Source organism: Desmodus rotundus, chromosome 7 (genome assembly GCF_022682495.2).
Source record: "Desmodus rotundus isolate HL8 chromosome 7, HLdesRot8A.1, whole genome shotgun sequence".
NCBI lineage: Eukaryota > Metazoa > Chordata > Mammalia > Chiroptera > Phyllostomidae > Desmodus > Desmodus rotundus.
The window spans coordinates 21,331,513-21,355,186 of record NC_071393.1 but is presented as its reverse complement, the minus strand read 5'-3'; the positions used below and the strand labels follow the sequence as shown (position 1 = coordinate 21,355,186).

Here is a 23,674-nt window from a genome sequence, read left to right as displayed (position 1 = left end):
TTACTCCTGACCTCAAAACTCAGCCCCGGAGCGGCTACCGCACTGCCCTGTCCATCCTGAGCCAAAACATAAGCAATTCACTCCCGGCCACTGACTCCGCACCGAAGCTCGCTCCATTTATTCTCCGGGAGAGGCTTGGTCTTGAATACCGGGCGAAACACACTGACGGCACTCTGGAACCAATTCCTCTTCCAAACTCTCACCTCTCAAAAAATCAGGCTGCTCAATATACTTGTTTTAAAGGAATAACAAAACACAAAACTAACTGTCTGAGCAGAAAGGAGGAGTTAGTGACAGGAACACAGACCACAGTGACAGTCCCAGAATAATGACACGGGGGTAACTTAACGGTTGGGGTGTGTGTGTGTGTGTGTGTGTGTGTGTGTGTGTGTGTGTGTGATATGGAACTTCCAAGCACACAACAAAGTGGGGGTACAAACAGACAGTGATCCCCAAGGTACCTGTCACCCAGCTTCAACAGTTAGCAGCATTTTACTTTTTCATTTATCTCTTCTCGCACTTTTTTCCTGGAGTGTTTTAAAGCAAATCCCAGATTATTCTGGCACTTTTCTTTTTTTCTGCATGGGGAAAGTCTTCATTCAACAACACATTGGAAAGAAAATAAGGTAACAAGGCAACGTTTTTATAATACTGCCAGCACTTTCCCAAGGTGCAGCCAGGCCACGAGCCGGTGGCATTTCCACAAGTACTCCTACTTGGTGTCCCCATTCTGTGCACAAACACTAGAGGTGGTAAGGTTCTGGAAGCTTTGAGGCAGCAAACAGCTTGTTTTATCCTTCACCATAACTGTTTGCGAACTGTACGCCTGGGTTTGGTAAACTGCTTCAGCTGACAGAGAACAGAATCCCTTCGGTACTATAAGACAATGTATAAGGTCAAATAAACATGCTAAACGACTTGAGTTAGAAACAAAAAACTTACTGTTAACCAACCTATATTATACGAAACCCGTCTCTCATTTAGCCCAAATGAAAGAGGGATGCTTTCTCACCTGGAGTCTTCAGAATGGGCTCATTTTGAAATAGACAAACTCTAGAAGCCTTAATTCTCTGCATCCCATGCATGTCTGTATACAGCCTGACAAGCTCCAGCCCAAATCGGAAGTAATTCTGTCTCTTTCTCTTTTGGAAAGCGAGAGCCCTCCCACGGTGTCCTGCTGTACCTGGTCTCCAGAGGTGGCGTGAGGGCTGACACGGTGACGGCACTCCAGAGGCAAGTCACCTCTCCCTGTCTCTTCTCTCACAAAAGATGCCGGCTGCTTGAACAATGTGTTCTAAAGGAACGGCAAACACAGGAAAGAAATTGTCCACCCAGGGCAACGTGCTAATCACAATATTGTAGGCTGCGGCGAGAACTCCAGGGAAATGGTACCAGGTGAGGATATTCTGATACTTTTTCATCTGAACAAGGATGTTCCATTTTTAGCTCAGCTCTGTAGACCTTAATTTTTAATCCCAAACCATATACACGACAAACTCCTCAAATTTTAAGTTATTGAGGATCTGTAACTCCTTCCCACGTGATTCGTGTAGGGGGCAATTACCGGGAGGTAATGCCACAGACTTCAGCAAAAGTTGTAACATCATCTTTGTAAGTTAAAACAGTCTGGTTCTACAATAAGAATGTGAACACGACTTATCAGCCTTGTGAACGACAGAACTGATTTGACTGAGACAGGTCACTAGACTAGGGACTTTTGCACCTGACTCCACCCTTCGCATTACCAGTGGTTGAGAATCTCTAAAACCCAGTCACTTGATTTCCCGTTTATCTCTCTCTTATCCTGCTCTGCCCGATCTCTGAGGAAGGCCTGGTCCTGGCCTTTAGGAGTCAGAGACTGACAACCCGCTGGAGAAAAGTCATCTTTCTTCCCCTTTCTCATTTATTGCATCATAATATGGCTCCTCAAAGCATGCTTTGTAAAAGGAAAAATACAAACTGTAAATGTTTAGTAGGAGTAATATGATAGCAATAATATTCCAGGCTTCATTGAGAACCTTATGGTAATTTTTTAAACTCGGGATAATGTGAAATTCTGTGGAATAAAGCAGAAAACCATACTTTTTGTCAGTTCTAGAGTCTAGCTGAGAACAATCTTTGCAAGCTCCAAACTGAACCCGGAACAACTCAGTTCCTGCTGGCGCCTGATGGACACCTGAGCTTGTCGCCTGTGGGGAAGACCCGATGGGCCTCCAAAGGAAATACCTCTCCCCTCTCCTACCAACCGAAATTGAGGCTGGCTGCTTTAAATTGCTTTCTTAAAAAAAGAACACAAAACATCAACTGTTCAGATAAGAAAGACAGTTAAACCAATACTACTTTAGGCTACATTGAGAATTCGGAGTTATCTGAGGTCAGAGTTTAACTGGACATCTTATGGAATAAAACAAAACTCTATACTCTAGTCCACATAAGCCCAGCCACTAAGAACCGCCCCCCAAAATTTACTTCCTGTTGATCCCTTTCTCCTTACTTTGGCCTAAGTGACGTCTGGTGGTGGGCTGGCCTGGGAACCTGGGTTGACAGGTGCTGTTGGACAGCGGTGGGGACTCTTTTACCCGCCCTTCCACTGTCAAGGCAGATGACAGCTGCCACAAATAGTTTCCCTAATGAAGGGTTTTTTTAAGGTAAATTGTCCTGACAGGGGTAATATGCTGCTGATATTACTTTAAGACTTAAATGAGAACTCTAGAGCTTTTAGAAATCAACCAGGAAATGATTTTTCCAACTATTAATCTCCAAGTCAGTCACAATATAGTCCCCGTAAATCCAACTCCAAACCTTAAGTAGCTTATTTCTTCTTGCTATATCTCCTTTCCACTGTTTTACCTGGTATCTGGGTAGAAAGTCCTGGTCTTCACATGTGGGCAGAGAATTCTGTTCTCTGGTCAAAACACACTGGTCTCCGGGTAGAAAATGCTGCTCTTGACATCTGAGTAGAATATGCTGGTCTTTGGGCACAAAATCCTCGTTTGGACCTTGTGGTATAAAAGCCGGGTCCTGGCATTTGGGTTGAATAGTCTGGACTTTGCACAGAAAATGTTGGTCCTGACATTTGAGTAGAATATCCTTGTCATTGGGCAGAAAGGTCTGGTCCTGACATGTGGGTAGAACATTCTGGTCTTTGGGTAGAAAAGCGTGATTTGGGGGTAGAAACTCCTGGACTTCCAAATGAATACTTTCGTCTTCAAGTTCAACACTCTGGGCTGCCAGCATAATACCTTGAGTTTCTGTCTTAATGACCTGGGCCTTGGGCTCCACAGCTTGGCCTCCGGGCTCAATATTCCAGGCTTCCAGCTCAGTGCTCTGGACTCCTGCCAAATCACTGGGGGCTTCCGGAAGGGAATCCTGGGTTTCTGACAGAACATCCTGGGGGCCCTGAAGGCCTGCCTTCTTTGGCTCTTCCTCCTTCATCACAGCAAATAATGGATTTTTGAACTGTATTTTCTAAAAGTGAACATAAACATCAAATATAGAATTCCAGGTAGTAGCACCACTCTGGGTTTTCCACAAGACTCCCCAAACGATCTTGAGAGGATATGGCAGTCAAACAATTATTAAAATAAAATGTGAAATTATAGTCTTTGCTCAGCTCAACCTAGACCTACAATCCCAAACCGGTACGACAGTACTGGCATCCCTGGTCCAAACTGCAATTAGTTTAATTTCTATTACACTATCTCCTTTCACTCTGCTTTACCCGAACTCTGCCGAAAGGTCTGTCCTTGTCCCCCAAAAGCAGATCCTGTCGGTCCGACCAACACAAATTTTCTCTCCCTCTCTTGTCTATTGTAATGGACGAAGATTCCTCAGAGTCCGGTTCCTAAAGAACACACAAACGAAACATTTCTTAAATAAAAAATCTGAAAAATCCCAAATGTATCTATTTCAGGAAAAAACAATGTGATTGCAATAAAACCCTAGGCGTCAGCACACTACTGATATACTTTTAGTAGGTCAGTATAGTCAAATATTATAGAAACAGGACAGCACAAGAGACGTGCAAGCAGGTACACTGAAAACTGTAAAATGGCGTGGAAACAAATTAAAGAAGATCTAAACAAACAGAAAAATCTCCATCTTCGTGGATCTCTGAAGACAATATTGCAAAGACAACATACACTCTTACATTTACAGTCAACTAATTTTCGAAAAGAGTGTAAAGACAATTAGATGGAGAAAGAATAGCTTTTTCAAAGAATTGTGTCGGGACAAGTAGATATCCACACGCAAAAGAACTAAGACAGAACACTTCCCCGCGCCACAGATAAAAATGAACTACGATGGGCCACAGACCCACAGGCAACAGCCGGGCTACAAAATTCTCAGACGAGCACGCAGGAGGCAGTCTTCGTGCCTTCAGGTGCAGCAGTGGTGTGTTAGGTGCTGCGCCGAAAGAACAAGCAACGGAAGAGAGAACAGATAACCTGGACTACCCCGAATGCAAAACTCTGTGCTGCGAATGACAGCACTAAGAAGGTGAAATGACAGCCCACAGAAGGGGAGAAAATGCTTGCAAATCATGTATCTGATTTGTACCCAGAATATGTAAAGAACTCTTATAATTAGATAATAAAAAGACAAATAACCCAATTAAAAAACGGATATCATGTTGATATTTTCTCCACAAGAAATATGCAGATGGGCAACAAGCACATGAAAAGATGCTCGAGATCATTAGAGATTAGGAAAATACAAATCGAAAGTACAGAGTGATAGCACTTCACACCCACCAGGACGGCCATGCTCAAAAAGGGGGCGAGGGCAAGTATGGGAGAGGGTGTAAGGAAACTGAAACCCTCAGCTTGGCTGTTTCCTATCAGCAGTAATAATAACAAACACAAAGTGACCATATGACCCAGAAATTCCACTAACTAGAGAAATGCATATCCACACAAGAACACGTACATGACTGCTCACAGCACAATTATTCACAAAAGCCGAGAAGTGGAAACGATCAAACGTCCATCAACTAACTGAAGGAATGGGTACGCCAATGCGATGTGGCCACACAACGCAATATGACTCGGTAATAAAAGGAAGTGCTGATACACGCTACAAGTGAGTGAACTTTGAAAATATTAGGCAAGGGAAAAGAAGCCACGAAAGACCACATATTATGATTCCATTTACATGAAATACTGCAACAAGCAAATCTACAGAGACAGAAGGTAGATTGGTGGTGCTTAGGACTGGGGACAGGGACGGAGGGAATTGGGAACGACAGCTAACAGGTACGGGGCTTCTCTCAGGGGTGAGGAGAACGCTCCAATTTGGATTGTGGTGAGTGTTACACAGCCCTGCGAATATATTAAAAACCACTGAACTGTACATTTTAAATGGGTGAATTGTTGGGTATGTGAATTATGAATCTCAATAAAATAGTTTAAAAACCATCCTTCAATACCTGTGGATAGTTCTAACAAGCCATTCTTTTCTCCCCTCCACGCTTTACGTTTTCCACCCTGACATGGCACAAATCTGTGGCACCCTGCAGTTCTCAAAGACCTCGATAACCCTTAAAGGGTGGCTCTCCTTCTGTCCCTGTGTTTGCCCGGATGGATGCTGGTTTCCTACAAAGTGCTTTCTGAAAAAAATCAACACGAATATAAATGGCCTAGGAAAGCAATATGGCAGTACGCTCACGAGAATAAGGTGGGTTTGTAGGAAAGATCTGGCCTGATCTAGCAGGTTATGGTAGTCTAATACAGAATAAAAACCCAAATAGCTCGACTTCAAGTGCACAATTGTATGAATAAGTCATTCACACATGAAACGTGGAGTGCAGCAGGCTGTCGTGTATCAATGACAATTTGCCCCTATCCTAGCCAGTAACTACTCCGGAAGGCTTATGATTTTGTCTCGGTGACCTGACACAGGGCGAGCAAGTATATCTTCGATTTATATCTTCAGATCTGGAACAGCAATAACCAGACAGGGCGTAATGTCAGTGAAAACAAGTCTGACAAGGCAAGGAAACCCGAGCTCAAATAGGTCACAGGCTGTTTGCCCTTCTGACTGGAAGATCCCCACTTCAGACAACTGAGGGAATAGGAAACTTCGGATCTGAGGGAAAGACTACATTCTTGATATACAGAAAAATTCCCCTGATTTCTTAATCATTCTAAATTCTAAGAGTACATTTGTTTCTGATGTTATACTCAAAAACCACACATACACTGTTCGGAATCAGGCAGCGGACTGAGTTCATCCTCATCATTGTCATAGTAACAATGTATTACACTTAAATGGCATCTTGGACATAAAACTGGCTTACGCGAGACTGTTATCTCAGACTTAACCCTCCTCCCTTCTACTGGGTAATTATTTCAGTCGGACCTGTGAACAGTACTCTTCGCAGAAAAACAACTGAATGGTCTGCACATGCTCCATGCCATATAAAATATTGGTCTCTAAAAGCTGATAACGCTTTTTATTGGTTTAATGGAATGTGTCCAACTGCCTCATTCTAACGGGATCCTGGAGCCAATCGCTGGCCCAAACTACACTAGGGCCAAATCCAGGGTAAGTCGCTGAGAAGAATGTAAGTACAAACGAAAATCCACCGTGAGTTGCAACGAGACGATGCTGGAAAACGGACCCGTTCTGAAGCATCTAAGATGGAATGGCATTCGTGCACAAACACAACGTCCACTTGTGTTTTCATGTTTCAGCGTAAATGCCTTACCTCACGCTGGAGAGGAAGACATTACAGTTTAGTATTTTACCAACTGCAAACATGTAAGGGACAGGTGTTTTTGACTGTTGTGTGGAAATACTTAAGGAAAAAATACCAAAACTAATACATACATGCATAACCTAGGAAAATGTAAAAGAATACCAAATAGGAAGCGACACTGAGAAAGAACTAAATAAGACACAGGTGATGATGTGAAAAAAAAGAAGAGCAAAAAAGACTAATGGTCCATTTTTCGAGATTCTGCCTATCAAAACTTGAAATCAATCCTAAAATTAAGTAAACACAGGAAAGTACATGAGTTTAGCATCTAAATTTGTGAACCCCGAAATAAGTAGGTCCCAAAGTGATGCTATTTTACAACTATAGCCTTAAATATCATTTTAAGTCTAGTTCCACATTTGGGTTCCCACTATTCACTCTTACCTTATGTTTTGAATCAAAACAATTAAAAAAAAACACTGGCATTTTTTCCTAATCAGAAAGCAAAATAGCTACAATACAGAAAATTTTTGAAGAAAACCAGGAGAAGAAAATAAAACCCCCTTGCAGTAAAACAACCCAGAAACAATTGGTATGGATTGACCTTGACCTCTTTGTCTACGCACATGGCGTCCTCTCCCCACCCCTCTGTTTTGCTTTATTTTTTTCATAACACTCACCATTTGAAATGATGTTCCTCACAGAATAGAATCGACATCTACTCACTCACTTGTCACAGGCCGCCCCACTAGCACAGAAGCTCCTCCTCCAGGGATCCCGGTCCCCCTTCCACCACTGCAAACCCTGCCCCCAGGACAATGCCTTGGCAATTGCAGATGTCCCTTCAACATGGGCTGAATGAGTTGTTTAATTGAGGTTCTATTGTATATAATTTTGTTCCCTACTTTCTTCACTGACCTTTAGATTGCAGACACCTTCCCTTGTCTTCAGATGTTCTTTGAAAGCCCGATATTTTTTAGACTGGCTATACAGAAATACATCATAATTTTTTAACCATTCCCTACTATTGAATATTTAAGGTTATTTCCAATTATTTTATAGATCTAAATAATGGTGAGATGAGATATCAATAAATCTTCATCTGTATTTTTATCTCTTTTTAAAAACAATTTACTAAAAATTAATTTACCTCTTGGGTGGAAAAGCTCTTCCTTGTATCATCTGGAAACGCTGATGCATTTTTTTCACTCACAGTTTTAAAGGACGCCAGCCGGTGACGCGCCTGTTTCATGGTTTGACTCAGCTGCCAGCAAAAGGGGGGAAAAAGCAAACAAAAACTGGATAAAGTCTTAATACCAAATCCACTAAAGTGTTCCAACACGAAAACAGGCCCCTGTTATGAAAAAATGCCAGGCCTAAGACAAGAGGATTACTTGCAAAGGAGACTGGGACCCGCTGATAATGTCTTTACAACACTATCTTTGTTATTCTGACAGACTGATTTCATAACTTGATTATAAATGCTATTACTCAAATTATTTTATAATAATGCATGTTTTATATTATGTGCACAAAAATATCAGAACCTGAAAGTTTGAATTTATACACTTAGAAATTACTGAACAGACACATTCCTTACCTTCTATCCATCTTCTCAATAAGAATTATTCCTTTATTTCTTCAACTGGTCCTTGCACACCTAATTGCCTTTTATCACTCCTTGCTAGATTTCTCTATTCCTCCTAAAATTCTTTTCTTCTATTGACATAAACCCCTCTTTCACCACTAAGTTAACTAAGAACGCAAACTCAAGCGTCTCAACAGAGCCCATCAGTTTTAAGTACTCCAAGGAGCAGCTGATAATGAGCATTAATACTAACTGTTGACTTTGCGTTTACTCCTAATCGCTACCCAGTCATTTCAGTCCGCACCTACTTTGATTTCTTTTTCAGAGAAGCACAGCTTTCACAAATATGTATAGAATGTTCCTTTAAGGAAAATACAGAAATGAGCAAAGTACCTTTTTTTTTCAGGCTGACACTACCTATCACATGGGAGAAAAGCATATCCCTCCATCACTCAGTAAAGTGAGAGCAAAGCAGGGACCAGCTCTAACCCAGCCAGTGGAAGTCTGAAGAGGTTAATTCCCCCTTGAAGGGAAATCATGGCTATGGTTTACAGACATAAATAATAAATGCTTTATGATTGTTCCTAACAGTGACTAGGGATAAAAACACTCCCACTCTCAGCCCGGTTTCCTTTCAGCATATCACCACTGTTTTGTCCTTGCTTTTGGAAGGTCTCTACCTCAAGCCAGAGAAATCAGCTTGAAACATCACTCTTTATTCTAAGAGTAAGATTTCTACATTTGGTTAGTTAGCACGGAGTGGCTGAAGAGGTCACAACAGTTACTAACAATGCAAAAAGAGACACATGTGCAGTTGAGGTTATGAAAAAATACAAAGCCATGAACATGCCTACTTGTACTCATTGCCAAGTACGACGCATGTCATTGCCCTGCACGACGTAACAGATTTGAATTAGAGTCCACAGTTTCCCGTTCCCATCAAGTCTAAGCCTCTGTTAGAGTCACAGACTGACTTTAGTCCCTTACACAGGAATTCAACTGGTCCAGCCGATGGAATATACATTGTATTCATTCTGTTCTCTGTCATTACCAAAACCCTTCATCAAACCTCAGCCCAAAGGCCCTTTCAATGAACTGCTATGAGAACTGAACAATGACTACCCAGAAGATATCCGGTCCTAATCCCTGAAACCTTTCATTGTTTCTTTAAAAGGAGAAAGGACCTTTGCAGGTGTGATTAAGTTAAAGATCTTGAGATGAGGAAATAATACTGGATTATCCAGATGGGCCCTAAATGCCATCACAAATACCCTCCTAAGAGGTAGGGAAGATCTGACGCAGGGAACAGGGGAAGGTGATGGAAAGGCAAAGGCAGAGACTGGCCTTTGGTGGCCACGAGCACAGGAATGCCAGCAGACACCCAGAGCAGGAAGACTCAAGAGACGCATTTCCCCCTAGAATCTACGGAAGAAACACAGCCCTGCCGATGCCTTGACCTTGGCTCACCCACACTGACTGTGGACTGCTGGCCTTCAGAACTGTGAGAGAATACACTTCTGCCTTTGGAAGCCACTGAGTTTGAGGTAATGTGTTACAGCAGCCACAGGAAACTAATACAAGGGCCGAGGTCACTGTTAACAAGCATCAAACAAAAACAGAAACTGCAGGGATGTTACAAATCAAATTATGTAAAATGAGTAGGTATGTAATTATATTTATCTTATTGCAAGATAATGATGAGCATTACATACATTTGTGAGTGTGTGTATGTATATATGCATTTGTATGCACAACATACATGCATGTATTTGCATATGTAAGTTAAAAACATACCTATGTGTCTGTGCATGTGTTGTATGTGACTCCTCAAAACACAAAACTTGACCCAAATCCTTTCTATACTGAAAGCTTAGACACAGTTTTCAAACCTGTGTAGCTTTTATTAATAAAGACCAGCACTGAATCTTTAACCAAGACTTGAAGACTCCCCGATGCAAATGAGTTATTCATAATTACAAAGAAAGCCTAGTAAATATAACTACCAATAAGCAAAGGGATTTCTGGCTGATAAAATAAAAGTGTTCTATACAAATAAATTTTGAGGCTTAAATCTCAAAATCTAAAGCAAACAATGATCACATAGTAAAATGAAATTTTAAAGCTTCAAATATATAGTATACAGTTAAACAAATGTATAGATTGTATGTCTATGGTATTGTTCCCCATTCATTGTTCCTATTTTCTTCAGTTCTTTTTAATGTAATTTTTTAGACACTGAGGGATTAGAAAGATGGAATTTATATGTAACTGTATAAATGAAACATAGTGTAGTAACACTACATAGGCCATGGGAAAAGAGTACAGACGATTCTCACATTTATGGAATTCCACTTACTCTATTGCCATGAGGACCTAATACCAAGTTTAAATGTGTGTTAATGCCATACAAGTCTACCCAAAGTTACAATCAAGGTACAATGCAGCTCATTTGCAAATGACAGCAGACTGATTTTTAAATGTGTTTAACTTTTGAATGGCCACAAAAATAGTATATAATTAAAACTTCAACTCACATGATTACCTAATTATATCCCATGAACCCCAAAGCAATGCATCAATTGCATTAGCTTTCTTTTACCATTAAGTAGGCACACCAAGCTACAGGCTGGCTAGTAGCCGAGACCTAATATAAAAAGGCAGGCTGGGCCAAAAAAGACTCCTTATCTTACCTGATGAGCTAGGAAGTAGTCAGAGACAGGAACCGAACCTAAGAGGTGCTAAACCGGAAAAACAAGGCTAAAGACGTCTCCAGTACGCCAAAGTTTCAGAGCTGTGATGATGAGAGTACCAGGTAACAGTAGAAAAATCAGTAAGTGAGAAGCACACATGTAGATACAGGGAGACCAAGTCTCTCAGTTTGCCAGGAACCGTGCGAGGTTTAGCAATGAAGGTTTCAGGTCCTGGGAGACCCCTCAAGCTCAGGAAGGTTGGGCACCCTCAGAGAACAGGAGAACCAATCAAGTTAACGACCAAATACTAGTGTGAAGGTCAAAGGTCCCATGCTGTTGGGATCACCAGAGCTACTGCAGATCCAGAAAGTCCCTCTGGCTGCAGGCTCCTAAAGGAATTCGATTTGTGTGAGTTTGTGATTCTGCCTTTATTACCCCATGCACATGCTTAAAATAAACGTACCCCTTGCTTGGGTTAGCCTGAACACTTGCAGCCAAAAATGCCTGTTTTTATTCAATGATAGATTACAGAAAACTTAGCAGGTTATCCCCACATCTCTTAAACCTTCACTTAACTACCAAAATTAATTGCTATTTCCCAGTTTGAAAAAGCTGAAAAACTTGCATTATAAAAAGAAAATGAAAATGAAAAACAAAAACAAAAAGCTGTGATATACCATGCTAGAAAAGAAATGGTGGCGAACTTAATAGTCTATAGATAAATAGAAAGTTAGTATATGGTAAGAAAGGTCAGCTGTTCAATTCCTCACCGAAATGAAGTTACCAAGGGACGCCGCAGAAACCCAGCCCCTAGCGGTAGGCATCAGCCCAGGGGCTGGGCTAGCTCCGTGCGAGCACTTGCAGTCTCTCCCAGTTCTAGAACTGTGGACCCTAACTTCAGGGGCCCAATCTTATCTCATGTGAAAACAAGCGGGCATTGGGAATGGAGAAGTCCAAAAGTAGAAAAAGAACAGGTACAATCATCTCCTTGACGTATTCTTAGAAGTCACCACGGTATTTTATTCTCTATTACCTGAGAGTACGAAACGAGGCCCAAAGGGTAAAAATTAAAGGGAGGAAGATTTTCACCCACTTTACTGAAAAAAGACTTGTAATAATTTCAAACTTTCTAAAAATTAAATAAACATCTAAAAAGTGAGTTGATCAATAGTGGCAGTGTTTTCTAGCAGAAACTAGATGTATATAGTTTGATATATATTCAAATATAAATATATATTCAAATATATGTATATCTTCACTCTTACTTACAGATATATATCTGAGACATTCTACAACAAAAAGAATTCCTTAGAGAGAGGTTAGACTAGAAAAGGTCTTTTCTAACACTTAATTTAAAATGCAAATAAATTCAAACATGTTGGAAACTTCAGGCATACACAGAAGTAGACAGAATACTACAACAAACCCCACATACACATCGACCAGACTTCACAAATCAACTCCCAGCTAATCTTGATTTATAACCCCCTACTTTACCTCACCTTTACATTATTTTGAAATATACCCCAGAAATCAAGTTGGTCCGAAGGTTGTGGGTTATTGTTAAGCTGAAATATACCCCAGAAATCAAACCATTTCATCCTTAAATAAAGGACGAATTATTCCAAGCAAGATTCTATGTTTTTATCACTCCAAGCCACTAACGTTAAGGAAGTGAATTGCATTCACCATTTATTCAATCAGTTTAATAGATAAACCGAAGGCATCGGAGCTTGAGGTCTCATTGCCTAGCTCTTAGTGCCATCTAGTGGACAAAAACCGCAACAGAAACGGTAAAATTAGCAAGCATCGTCACGATACTGTGTGGGCAAGTTTATAGGCTTAAAGTAGTTTCAGTCACTGAACATTCTTCAGCTGTTCATCTTCTTTTAAGAAAAAACAGTATAAAAACTTTTTAAAGTTTTGTAACCTTTAAGCTTCTCCTAACCTGATTTCCTCCTACGTATCTAACCGCATTTGCTGTTTTCTCCTCTGTAAACTATCATCAGAAAGGTTCTATCACTTGTTCCCAAATACGCCAAGCCCGTTACCTATTCTAGACTTTTAACTGCGCCTCCTATCTCAAAATTCTCTTGCATTTACCAGTTCAATTCAGCTTAACAACTCAAAATACACAGCTCAAGTCCACCTCTTCCAGGAATTCTGCCCTAACTAGTCCTTTGGAATTTAAATGTTTTTGAACTCCCACAATTTTATCACCCGACACAGCAAATGTCTCTATCTTAATATCTAATAAATTGGAGGTCTATTAGCTTTGTGTCTCTACTTGTAAATACAAACCCCACAAAGGGCCCTATTTCACATTCCATTAGTATCTCTACAATGTTTAACAAACAATGTATCTGGTGGACTGATCTATTCATGTATTGTACAGGCAAAGAAAAATCCTCAGTTCCGTGGACTTCGTAGCTACAAGGCCAACACAGGCAAGGGCTATGTCTGTCTTAGTCGACGTTCTATCCCTTTTCTTTTACGCAGTGCCCGGCTCAATAACTATTTGCTCAACAAAGTGTTCATAGTCTTACAAAAGAAAAGAAAAATGATTATAAAAATGATGGCTACAAACCAAACAGACAAGAAAAAGTTGTAGTTTGGGACAAAGAAAACACATTTTTTTTAAAACTAATTAGCATAACGTGCTTGTAAAGCTCTCCCTGTTTACTCTATTAGCACAGTTGCATTTGCTTCAGACTTAGGACCAGCACATTGGCACTTACACAACTTTCATTTTCACATAATCACCATTTCCCACATTTCACTCTCCCTTCACTATCACTAGGAATACAATCTTTCAGTGATAAGATGAAGAATAATTCCCATAACAAACCCGAAAAATGTATCAACTGGACTAAAGCTCAGGCGCAGGAAGAGGGGAGTTGATGGGATGGCGTCACACGAGTCAAGTGGATGGATCTACTACTTGGTGGTTAATTTTTAAACATCGGGTACGTTAAATGAATCACTAAATACAAGCCAAGCTTAAAAAGACTCTGAATGCGTTAACTGACAGTTTCCTATATTGTTACTTGACTTTTGGATCTATTTACTCATCAAAGGAGAGAAAATGAATGTATTAAACCTTTTTGCAACAGTGGTTAGGAATCACTTCTGTCCAAATGCTACAAACTTACCCAAACACAATTCAAATAAAATTGGGAAAATGTATGTCCTTTGACCCAAAGCTTTTTCTAATAAGGTTTGAAATTTAATACTTTAGCACCTCACATTAGATGATTCAAAGTATCATAATAAAAATAAATATACATTTAAAAAAATATTTATGAAAATAAACATCATCCCATTAATTCTGCACTTTACAAAGATAAAAGGAGGTGATAAAAAGTGAAGTTGACTATGATACCTCCTAACCTCTACTTCATATCCTAGATATGTCATCCATCTAAAAAAAAATCACAGACGTAAAACACAATATGTACTTACAGCCTGGGCTTGTTGGAATAATTGATTCTGGTTCTCTCTGTCTTCTAGTCCGTCCCCAAGCATCTGGGAAGTGCTTCCACCAGCAGCATTCAAATTGTTGGGGAAAACACTCGTTCTTTTAGGGGTTAAGTGTGCTGGATCTGAAAAATGCATGGCTATAGAGCCTTCTTTTTCTGCCTACACACCAAAAAAAGAAAGTGACATGATTCTGGTAAGATTCAACTCCAATCCAGCGCAATCAAATAATGCCTATAAGCAGCCCAAAGTTCAAAATTGGTGTCGGGGGAGGTAGCAGAAAGCTTTAAAGTAACATTTACCAGGTACTTACCACATGCTATAACTTTATCCTATCCAATTCCCACAACAGCCTCTTAAGACAAGAATATCTCCACTTTATAGGTGAAGAAACTACAGTCCAGAGGAGTGAAGTCATTAGCCCAAGATCACATGGCTAATAAAATAGCATAAGCCAGGTCAGCATCACGGAGAAGTGAGAAGACCCCTTTGCATCTCCCCTTAAATTTTCAGCATGTCAGACATCTATAATACAATAAAGGTCCTCTGCTCAGCACACAAACACAGCTGAGGACCCACACATCGGTACATCTGAGGTGGGCATATTGGAACACCCAGGGGAGACAGGATGGAGGGATGGACAAGGACGGTGTCTACAGATGCAGCTGGACAGCCCCTGTGGCCCCAGCTAACAGTCACGGTGGAGGGGTCACAGGGCAGTTCCCACACTATGGCCCAGGAGAGGTTCAGAGGGGCAGAAGCCGCCTCAGTGCCCAAGAATCTGGCTCCCTACCCCTCCCACCACCCCCTATTGCTCGGGACCCAGTAGCCGCAGCAGAGATTTGTCTAGGAGCACAGGGGTGCTGGCAGCCACTAGGAACAAGGAGGCAGCATTGCAGGCTTGCAAACCCAGCTCCTCCCTACCCATAAGGCGGTGCCCCCAGACCAAGGCAACCTGGACACAGCAGGGGCACTCACCACCCTGGTCACTCAGAAGTCAATTTTCACAACAGGAACACCACCTCCAGGGGAAAGCAGCCCAGGGAAAGAAAACAAAAGTTGTACAGGAGCTACAAAGTAGCAAAGAGATGGCTGCTACTCTTGGAGGTGCCCAGGCGAGGCTACGCTGTGAACCAAGGCCAGCTGCTGCTAGTGCCAGGCTTGGGGCCACTCAGCAAGAGCTAAGGGTTTGCTGAGGCCAGATGCTGCTTACTTGAAAGAATTTAAGAAAATCTGAAGCACGAGCCAAGACAAGTCATTCCTATGGAAAAGCTACTGGAAACAGCCTGGGTGGGCCTAATAGTTCAGGGGGTGTACAGGGCCTCAGAGATGGTTTTGTGAATTTGACTCCAAAGGAAAACAAAAGCAGAAGTAAACAACCGGGACTACATCACACTAAACAGCTTCTGCAGAGCGAAAGAAACCATCGGCAAAATAAAGGGGCCGCTGTAGGGAACTGGGGCAAATGTGACTCAGCCTTGCATCGAAAGCCTACAGCAGCGAAGTGGCGGGCAGGAGCCAGACCCTCAGACCGGGTTTTCCCGTGGGGACCAGGCCTAGAAAGTACATTCAGACGGTTGTGGCTTGCTCTTGCTAAGACTCCCTCACCCTGGTCTGCAACAGTCGATGTTTATTGCCTGTCTTGCCAAAGCCTGTATGAATTTTCCCAAGGACGGAGCGTAATCAACTCGCCACCTTTCCCTCCTTGATTGTACCTAAGATGTAGACAACATTCTATGTAATAGATAATAAATCTTTCTTTGATGTAAGACCCGAGAAAAACAATAAAAGCCCGTCCGGGCGAGGTTGGCACGCTCTCCCCTTGAGAGAGTGGCCACAGGACTCTCATCCTCAGAGAGGACCGTACCGTCCCTTTTTCTCCACAGGGCGGCTGTAGTGTGTGTGCATTTGGTCCTCAGCCACAACACAGACTCTGCTGGCCGGAGTCTGCCACAGGCAACCAACCAAATGGGAAGATGTTCACAAATGGCACGTCCGATAAGGGGTTAACATCTAAAATATAGAAAGAACTCATATAACTCAACAACAACAAAAACCAAAGACATAGGCTTAAAATATGTGCAGGGATCTAAACATTTTTCCAAGGAAGACACAGAGATGGCCAACAGACACGAGAAGATGTTCGACATCAGTAGTTACTAGAGAGACGCAAATCAAAACCACAGTGAGACACGACCTCACGCCTGTCGGGGTGGCCACTCTCAAACAGACAAGAAACAGCAAGTGCTGGAGAGGCTGTGGAGGACAGGGAACCCTTGTACAGTGCTGGTGGGAGCGGAAATTGGTGCAGCCACTGCGGAAGAAAGTATAGGGATTTCCTTAAAAATTAAGAATAGAACTACCATATGACCCAGCAATTGCTGTTCTGGGTATTTGCTTGAAAAGTATAAAGACACTAATTCATAAAGATATATGCACCTCTGTTTACTGCGGCATTATTTACAACGGCCAAGACACGGAAACAACCTGAGTGCCCGTCAGCGGATGAATGGATGAAGAAGATGTGAGATATACACACACACACACACACACAACCAAATACTACTACTTAGCCATATACAATACACACACACACACACAAATTACTATTGTGGCAACATGGATGGGTCTGGAGGGTATTATGCTAAGTAAAATAACTCAAAAAGGACAAAAAGTGTATTTCACTCGTATGTGAAATATCAACCAAAAAGCTGCACACTACCAAAACGAACAAAAACAGACTCAGAGATAACAGACGACAGAATGGCGGTCACCAGAGGGAAGGGCAAAATGGGTAGAGAGGGCCCAATACCTGGTAACAAAGGGAAACTGGACGCTGGGGGATGAGCACGCAGTAGAGTACACAGCCAATGAATTATGTGGCACACCTGAAATTTATACTATGAACCAAGGCTACATCAATAACTTTAATTTTAAAAAATAGCATGAGCCAGAAGTCAAGCCTAAATCTGAATCCAAAGCTCTGACAGTTTTTAACTACGGAAAGCAAAAAATGAGCCAGAACAACACAGGAATAAAACACGGTTTCTCTCCACGCACATCCACTGCCCTCCCCACCCTAGCAAATCGATCATACAAAGCATGGAATCTAAGGCACGGGATCACTTGTCTCATAACATGCACACTTGCCACTCACTCTGGGCTCACTTTGCACTTACTGCTTCGTACAACTTCTGAAGCTGTTGCTTCTTTCTCAGCCTGACTTGTTGATTTACTCGGTATTTGACTTGTCTCTGAAAATGCTTCAAAGCTTCTTGTTTTTTTCTTAGGTGTTCGTTTAGTTCTTTTTCAATCATATGTGCTGAAGTCTTCAAAGAGGAAAGATAGAAAATAAAATGTCAACAGTTTTCCCCATTAGGGCTCTGTTATAAACACAAACCAGTTGGGAAACAATCCTGAAAAGAATAACTCAGTTCTATAATCCAAAATTCCCAGTTGAGTAAGGAAATCACAGGGGTTCGGAGATGAGAGTCGAGACATAGCTAGTGAGTACCGAGATCTTCAAAGCAAATCACAAACTCAAAACTGGAATCTGTGAGGACTCAAATCAAATCTCAATTTTTCACTGAACTGACAACAAACAGCACCTTCATTAATTTTTAATAAACCAATGCAAATCTATCCTTTGCCATACATCTTCTAAAGAGGGTAAAACAGTAGAGATACCCCAGACTGCTCGCCACTCACCAAAGACGTCTTATTCTAAATGCCTTCACACTCAGAATTATGCCCCATTTTTAACCCAGCATGCTCTCCCTGTAATCTCTACCTAGGAAGGGCCTACTCAGTCTTCAAGATCACCTCATACTCACCTCCCAGTACCTTCCACAATCCTTTCTTTCTCAAGGCAGGGGTGTCACACTCATTTTCACGGGGGGTGGGGGGCCACATCAGCCTCGCGGTTGCCTTCAAAGGGCTGAAATAATTTTAGGACTGTATACATGTAACTACTCCTTAACTGTTAAGGAGTTGAAATCACATTTGGCCCTTTGAAGGCAACCATGAGGCTGATGTGGCCCCCAATGAAAATGAGTTTGACACCCCTGCTCTGGGGTCTCTTATGCTACGGGACCTCTGATGAATGTTAACTGAATACAGTTTTCTTGATTCCCCCATTAGAGCATGATCTCTTTGAGGTCAGGAAATATATTTAATTCTCCTTCATTTCCTCTACAGTATATAACACAGAGGTTGAGCATAACAGTACTCAATATTTAAGTCATGCTCAATTACAAAACATACTCTAAGCAATTTGGAACATTTTATCCCATTTGAGTCCCTGATCAGTATTCACAAAGTCTTATCTTTCTTCTCTAAATACCACAGTCTTAGCACTTAATCATGTAGTACCCAGACTCTCAAAATCCTTCCTGAAAGTAGGCAGCGCAGCAATAAATAAATGAATATGTGCATATATGCATACAAACATAAATAAAATAAGTGAATCTACAACATTGCATTACTGTTTAACATTTGCTGGAAACATATTTCTTTTCTGATAACAAGGACCACTAAGTAAACAAACCCCATACTTTTCCCCTTCATACTCGCCACCCTGTCTACACATTCAGAAGACCTTCACGCATATTCTGCATTCCATAAATATTTACCGAATGCCCCTATTTATTAGACACTAAGATAAATGTGGAAACGCAATGATAAATAAGATTATTCCCCGGTGATCTAGGAGCTCACGATCCAGCGGTTAGATATGTAAACAACTTGCTGTGAATGTAATACGGTAAGTGCCACAAGAAAATTCGAACACATAGCTAAGTGAAACAGTTTGGTGAAAGACGATAAAAGTCTTGTTACGAAATTGTCCTGGTGCGTTCATTAGTACATATGAGCAAGTGAGCGTTACCATGGAAACAGGCACACAGGTAAACTTGGCAACTGTCCCTTCATTCCAAATGCTCCTTCCTCCTTACTGTCTTTAACTTACAGCATATCCAGTCTCTAAGGACCGACCCAGAGCGTATTTCCTCATTCATTCATTCATTCATTCAGCCAGCATTCCCTGCAGACCCACTAAAGCCGGGACAGCAATGAACACAACATAAAGGTCTCTGTCCTCCTGGAGCTTACAGCTAAGCTTTCTCAAAACCCCAGTCAGAAGTAATCTCTTCCTCCTCTATTCCATGGCTGCTTGTTGCCTGAATCCCCATTACAAACTTACCAAAAACTTGAAGCAATCAACTAACGTTACATGCAATGAGGCCGACTGTCGCCTGGACGACACTGCAGAAATGCCTGGAAGATACAGTGCCGATTGCATGTACATAACAAGCAATCAAGAGTTTGTGACGCAAACTGAAATATATAACATGCATGTAAGTCTCGGCCAATACATACGTGTTTGTTCTATAATCCTAATGCAAGAATATATCTATTTATGGCACACCAAGGAGGCTGATAAGAAAGATGGGGCGGGACACCACCATTTTGGCTCACGCTGACACTCACATAGGCTGGGATTTCCGAACTCTGTGGGGAGGCAGGTTCCACCCACGCGCCCACTGGCACTACAGCCTGGTTCCTCTCGGCCAGCACTGCCAGCACGTCCTTGCTCTTCAAGGGGTTTAAAGCCAAGGGCAACTTGGTGCTATTTCGAGGCTTCCTGAGGGAGGCCATACTTCCTGGCACCTGTGACTCCTGGTTAGGAGAAAGGAAAAGCATAAAACCTTCAAACGATCGCGTGACAGCTCCACTTCCTAACACATGAGCCACAGTGTCCCGAAACGGAGAGAAGCCTTGGAGAAGGCAGCGAGTGGAAGAACGAAGATTCTGGAAGAAGGAATGGAAAAAGAAGTGGGAATAAGGGGAGGCGGGGGGCTTAAACATAGCCTTGTGGAAGGAATGATGGGGGGCACAGGGAGAGACAGGCAGGTGTGATTGACAGAACGAGGGCTGTCCCCAGCAGTGGCACAGCGAGGTGACGGGGAGGACTGAGCCTAGCAGCCCGAGAGAAAGGCGGCTGGGAGGGCGGGGGTGAGAACCTGGGTGTGAGGCAGAGTCCAAATAATCCGTACCCGTTTATGGGGGAGACGCTGAACGAGGAGGGGGCCTCGGGACAGATAAAAGCCTACTTCTGAGGCCTCGGGGTCCCACGCCTGTTGAGATAGCACCGGCGACTCGCCAGACTCGAGCTACTCTAGACACCAAAGCAACCGCCTCCAATAAACCGCCACTTTCGGGTAGGCCGCCCCGCCCCTCAGTCTTCCTGAACCCGCCCCTTCCGGATTACCAGTCACCTCCCTGGGGCTGGTAGGGCGTGTGGGCGGGGTTAGGTGTCCGTCACTTCCGCTGCGGGGGCGGGACTTGTGAGGGCGCGAGGATTAGGGCGGAAGCGAGTGGGTTCGCGGGACAGCGTTCCAGGCTTGTCGCGGCGGTGTGCCTGGCGGACTGATGGGCCGCCATAGGTTTAACGTTGAGACCCTCCCAAATCCTCCAGGAACGGGGATTCGCCGGACTGGAGAGCTGACAGGCTGGGCGGCAGGCGTCCCAATTGAGGGGAGCACGGGAAAAGGAAGAAAAAATGCGGAGCTGACAGAGCTTCGTGGAGGAGCAATAAGTCATAGTCATCCTTTGCACGCCTCGTTACTTTTACATATTCATGTATTTGAACCTCGCAGCCTAGTGAGTGGTCCCCACGCCTGCTGCTCCAAGCTCTGTTATAATCCTCGGCACTTTATCATCCCTGGGAAATACCCACTAATTCGTTCCTTTAACACAGCATTTGAACTCTGCCTGGTGTGGCTTAGTGGTTGAGTGCTGGCCTGCAAACCGACTGTAGTCAGTTCGATTCCCAGTTAGGGTACAAGCATGGGTTGCAGGCCAGGTCCCCAGTTGGGGGTGCATGACAAGCAACCACGTGTTGATGTTTCTCTCCCTCCATTCCCCTCTGTCTAAAAATAAATAAGTAAAATCTTAAAAAAAAACAAACATAGAGTTTGAGAGCTTTTTATATACCAGTACTGTTCTGGGCACTGGAAAAAATAAATAGTAACAAAACAGACAAATATCCCTTGCTCATGGAATTTGCAATGTAGTAGTAACCAAATAAACACATGAATAAGTAAATACATTGATCGGATGAGTATTGAAAAACAGAAAAAGGGTAGCGTGTTAGTGGGAGGCGACATGACATTTTAGATAGGATAGAAGGCCTCTCCCAGGCTCTCTCCAGCAAAAACTCCAGTGCAGTCTCAAGATAACAGGCAGGCTACTGCAATCTTCAAGGAAGAATTTTATAAAGGAATGTTTCAGGGAGAGGGAACAGCGAGTGTAATCACTCTGAGCTGAGTGGGCCCTGCCTGGCTAGAATGCTGGTGTGATGAGAGCAGGGTGACAGGGAGTGTTGAGACGGGGTCAAAAGCCGAGGGGTGGCAATCATGTAGAGCATCGTTAGCCACTGAAAGGTGCTGGGATGGAGAGCCACTGACCCTGTGTCCGGAACCATGGCTCCCATCTAAGTGTCCAAAGGCTTGAGAAAATGAAGCTGACACCAGGAGCTGAACAAGAGAGATGAGTGATAACCATGAAGGCTTTTAACAATCTGCTTTCCTATTATTCCAGTTCCCTCCAATATTTTGTTACACGATGGAAGAAATTCTTCCTCTTTTCCTTCAAATCGTTCAGGTTAAACTTCTGTCACTTACATCCAAAAAATCTTGACAAATCACATTCCTTAGCTTGTTGGGCAGCAAACCAGATGCAGACTCCTGGAGGGCTACCTCTGCAAGGATCTGTAAACTACACCAAGCTGGACCCTGTAAGAACCACCAGGAGTGAAAATGTTGGCTTGGCTTCAAGGCTTTCTCCCCTAGCGACTTAGTTGAGGCCTTTTAAGAAAGCTGTTTCTCTCTATGTTCAATCCTGTGTATGACAATCTATCTTCTTAGTGTCCCTGGACTCACCACTGAGGACCCAATGTTTCTCTTGCTAATTAAGCTTTGGTTTTTATGGTCCTTTTGCCCACCTTATCCCCCACTTCACATCTTGTCTCAGAGCCTTCCCTTTTATACTGACTTTTACTTCTGACTGAAGGCAACTTCTTTCAGGAGTGGAGAAGCTAGACAAAGACGCACAGGCTGGGTCTGAAGAATGTGGACTTACAAACTGTGTGACTTTGAGCAAGTTACTTAACCTCTCTGAGCTCCAATTTCTCCTTTACAAAATCCCACACACAGAGTTGTTAAAAGAATAGATAAAATAATATTTGAAAAGGCAATTTGTAAAGGGTGATGCAAATGTGTCACCAATTATACTTATAGATTTAGATGCTGCTTTCCCAACTATATTTAAGCACACAGACAGGGGTTGTGGCTTCTGTTACTTTAGAATAAACCACTTTTCCCCTTTCCCACATCCCACTCCTCTTACTGTTAGTGCAGGGAGCTAGTTAGTATTAATAAAGGAAGGGAGCAAATGGAATTAGACAGTAAGCCTGATAAACTAGGGAACTGAATCAGACAATAGGCCTGATTCATTAGGAAGTCACAGCATTCAAAGGCTTCCCTGGGGACCACTGCATCCTTCACCACAGGGACTTAATTTCATCTATCCCAGTAGCTGGATTATTAGGGGGAGGAGCAGGGGAAATTCCTCTGCTGGGACCAGGGCCAGTGGAAGCCAAGACAGTGCAGGGGGAGGTCCTTTTACTATGAGGCATGTGCATTAGGAGCCAAGATGGCAACCATAGCGGGGAGACCTCTAGCCTGGGAAAGATCGAATTGAATAAAAGGCACAAAACCCTGGAAGATCTAGGAAATGGATTGGTTAGGGAGAGGACCCAGCACAAGCCCTCAAATGATTGGAAATAGATTGGTCACTTTGAAACCCTGAGTTAACATCATCATATCTTAATAAAGACCTCTCTCTCTCAGTAACACGTGTTCATTCATGTGCTCGCCCATTTGTTCATGGGTTCTCTCTCTGTAACAGCCACACAAACCTAGCAGTCATGCAGGCCCAAGTGCAGGTTCCAAACACAGCTCCAAGTGCAAACCTGGGTACAGCAATGCAGCGCTGGCTGGAGTGCAGCAGGAAACAGAGACTAAGCTAGCTGGATTCGGACAGAGGCTGAACTGGACTAAACTTTCTGGACCCTGGCCCTTCTTCTGGGCTTGATGAAGACAAGGCTGGACTTCTTCCACAGTGAGACAGATGAAGATGAGACATTGGGAAACTGGGGGA

The 23,674-nt window shown here is 42.8% G+C and overlaps 1 protein-coding gene across 4 annotated transcripts in view; it reads right to left on the bottom strand.

Annotated features, from left to right (window-relative positions):
* CCDC15 (coiled-coil domain containing 15) overlaps positions 1-23,674 on the bottom strand; it is a 53,712-nt gene that overhangs the window by 27,301 nt on the left and 2,737 nt on the right. The window contains exons 1-8 of one of the 4 annotated variants that reach the window (XM_045192903.2): positions 20,509-20,655; positions 19,943-20,131; positions 17,635-17,784; positions 14,441-14,617; positions 7,851-7,964; positions 3,722-3,844; positions 2,851-3,468; positions 1,184-1,294 (exon numbers count right to left, since the gene is read on the bottom strand). In XM_045192903.2, the coding sequence (XP_045048838.2) occupies positions 1,184-1,294; positions 2,851-3,468; positions 3,722-3,844; positions 7,851-7,964; positions 14,441-14,617; positions 17,635-17,784; positions 19,943-20,110 (1,461 nt within the window). In that variant the 5' untranslated portion in view covers positions 20,111-20,131; positions 20,509-20,655. Of the gene's footprint in view, positions 1-1,183; positions 1,295-2,850; positions 3,469-3,721; positions 3,845-7,850; positions 7,965-14,440; positions 14,618-17,634; positions 17,785-19,942; positions 20,132-20,475; positions 20,656-23,674 lie in introns of those variants that run through there. The other 3 variants (XM_053928774.1, XM_045192906.3, XM_053928773.2) reach the window with 3 other exon arrangements.